The 2,500-nt window shown below is 32.6% G+C and overlaps 1 protein-coding gene across 2 annotated transcripts in view; it reads right to left on the reverse strand.

Moving 5' to 3' along the window:
- The window catches only part of LOC125028148, a 12,381-nt gene that overhangs the window by 618 nt on the left and 9,263 nt on the right, over positions 1–2,500 (reverse strand). For both annotated transcript variants that reach the window (XM_047617507.1, XM_047617506.1), the window contains exons 6-10: positions 2,340–2,416; positions 1,890–2,072; positions 1,578–1,676; positions 867–1,010; positions 1–534 (exon numbers count right to left, since the gene is read on the reverse strand). The exon at positions 1–534 is cut by the window's left edge and continues 618 nt beyond it. In XM_047617507.1, coding sequence (XP_047473463.1) covers positions 314–534; positions 867–1,010; positions 1,578–1,676; positions 1,890–2,072; positions 2,340–2,416 — 724 coding nt within the window. In that variant the 3' untranslated portion in view covers positions 1–313. The remainder of the gene's footprint in view (positions 535–866; positions 1,011–1,577; positions 1,677–1,889; positions 2,073–2,339; positions 2,417–2,500) is intronic.

The following is a 2,500-nucleotide window of genomic DNA, read 5'->3' on the forward strand; positions in this document are numbered from 1 at the left end:
AAAGGAAAATTAGATGCTGCTGAGACAATGGCATCTGTAAAGCATGTAAAATTGTTTTGCTTAAAAGATGTTTTTTGTTGTTGTTTTATAAGCTCTTCTATCCCTCAAGTGATTTTGAATATTCATAAAAAAGGCCTGATATATACAGTATCTTGGAAATAAGATCTAAAAAAGCAAAAGTCTTTCCTAGTTTGAAATGTTTCTCCTGTCAAACTGTAAAGTACTTCTATTGAGCCTGAACTTTTCACAACAAAAACAGCAGAATCACAACGCATTTAGTCACTTCCAATAAGCTGGTGCTACTAAAACATGTTTAACATTCCATGACTACTGAACATGGATCTTCTGAATAGCAGGGTAACGATGTGATGTCTGTCGTCACAACTGCAGGGCCACACTGGTTTCCATTAGTATCAACACAGTATGCTAGTAGACCTCTAGTTTGTAGGGGTTTGTATTCACCATTAGGACAGCACTTAGGCTTGTTTGACCCCAAGCCGTTTTCTTCCATTATGTAACGACGTCTTGCACAGTCTGCAGAAGGAAAAAATTTGCAATATAAGTTTACACTTTGTATTCTGGAAGAGAACCATCATCAGTATCAGATACATTTGAGCAAACACATGTGTTTAGTATCATATTTTGTATTAATCCACTGTTGCTATATAAATATATCTGCATACAGTACCATATCAAGTTGAGTAATTATTCCAATCAAGATAACAAATCCTTTCATCTGTATCCTCTAATCTTTTCCTTTTTTTCACTGTACTCCTTCACATGTGAATGTTTTCTATGATATGGGCATTTCAGAAAAATGTATTAAGCTACCAATTGATTACTGAATGAATATTAAGTGTCCTTACTGCAGCTGAGACCATCTGACAGATAAATTTCTTGTTTAAAATCTTCAATTGGCCTTCCATGAAAATCTGAACAATATGCATAACCATCTTTGTACTGAACTGCAGCATAGTAGCCATCGTGAGTACACGCTGGCCTAGCACTTTCTGTAACATATAGAACCAGAATTAGTACTGTGCTTGATACAAAATAAAAATATTATGTCTGTATCTACATAGTTATCAGATATTAAAGAACACAAGTAAAAAGACCAAAAAAATTAAAACTGAATTGAATGATTAGCTACTCCACCATGATAGAAAACCCCATTATACACAAAATAGAATAACTGAATGAAGAGACCTCTTTTCTGTTTTAATAAAACAAATATATATATATATATATATATATATATATATATATATATATATATATATATATATGCACATTATACATATATATATATATATATATATATATATATATATATATATATATATATATATATATATATATATATATATCAATATTTGAAAAAATGACTGGGATATCTATGTCAGTCACACTGATATCTCAGTGTCCTATTTGATATGAGGTTACGAATGATACTAGTTAAGCCTATCCTCCTTTTATAGAGAAGACAAATTTCAAGTAGATTTGGACTTTGCAAAACACACACTTATTAACAAAGGTGGAAAAGTTTCATCATGAACTGTAAAGCTGCTGTGGATTACCTTGGATGGTGATCACGTCACTGCTTTCATGACCCTCCCACTCATCCAAGGCCAACTCACAAGGACGTTTGTATATGCTGCCATGTATTGCCTCATCATCTGGGAAAAGGGATGGTAAGTGTCACTGATCCATCTGCAGTAAAGTATCGTTGTTGATCTCCATTACTTTGGAATTAAAAGGAGTTAACAAGATTTTCTTGGAAAACCTTCTTATGAATATATTTTGGTGCAATATTCAGCTGTTTTTCCAACTTATCTGTATGTACTAAGATTCTCTGAGATTTTCTCTTAGTTGAGATTTATTGTACTCACAGCATACCAAGTCTACCATCATATAATCCGGAAAAGGTCCAAATGAAATGGTCCCAGTTTCGGGGTCGAAACAGTAACACATTTTATCAACACATTGTAGTGTATCAAAGTTTCCATTAGGGAGACAGCGAAGCCCCATGTTCAGGCCTCTGCTTTCAGTGTCTTGCCAGTATGAGGCACATGCTGCAAAAAGTATTTACAAAATAATAAGAATAAGGGCAAGTTATCCTAAAAATATATATATTATGCATTGTCTTGTATGTCTTTGAAGTTTCAAGGTTTCTACTTGTTTTCTTTCAATCATTATTGTGAAGAAGTGCCTGTTCTTGATGAACTATAATTGTAAGGAATATTATTTTCATGAAAAAATAGCAGTATTATTGTCTGTTCAATCTAAATGTACTGCTCTACAGAAGTTAGAATCAAGTTAGACATAAATTATGAAATTACCACAGTCCATGGTGTCTTTTTCTGTAACTGGAGCTTCCCCAAACAATCTATCACCTTCAGTATTCACACAGTAACATCTGAACAAAGCAGATATCTTGTGTTACAGATTGCAATACTAGAGTATATAATATCAAATAATATATATATTTTTTTTTATTAAT

The sequence above is a fragment of the Penaeus chinensis genome, chromosome 8 (genome assembly GCF_019202785.1).
Source record: "Penaeus chinensis breed Huanghai No. 1 chromosome 8, ASM1920278v2, whole genome shotgun sequence".
Classification (NCBI taxonomy): Eukaryota; Metazoa; Arthropoda; class Malacostraca; order Decapoda; family Penaeidae; genus Penaeus; species Penaeus chinensis.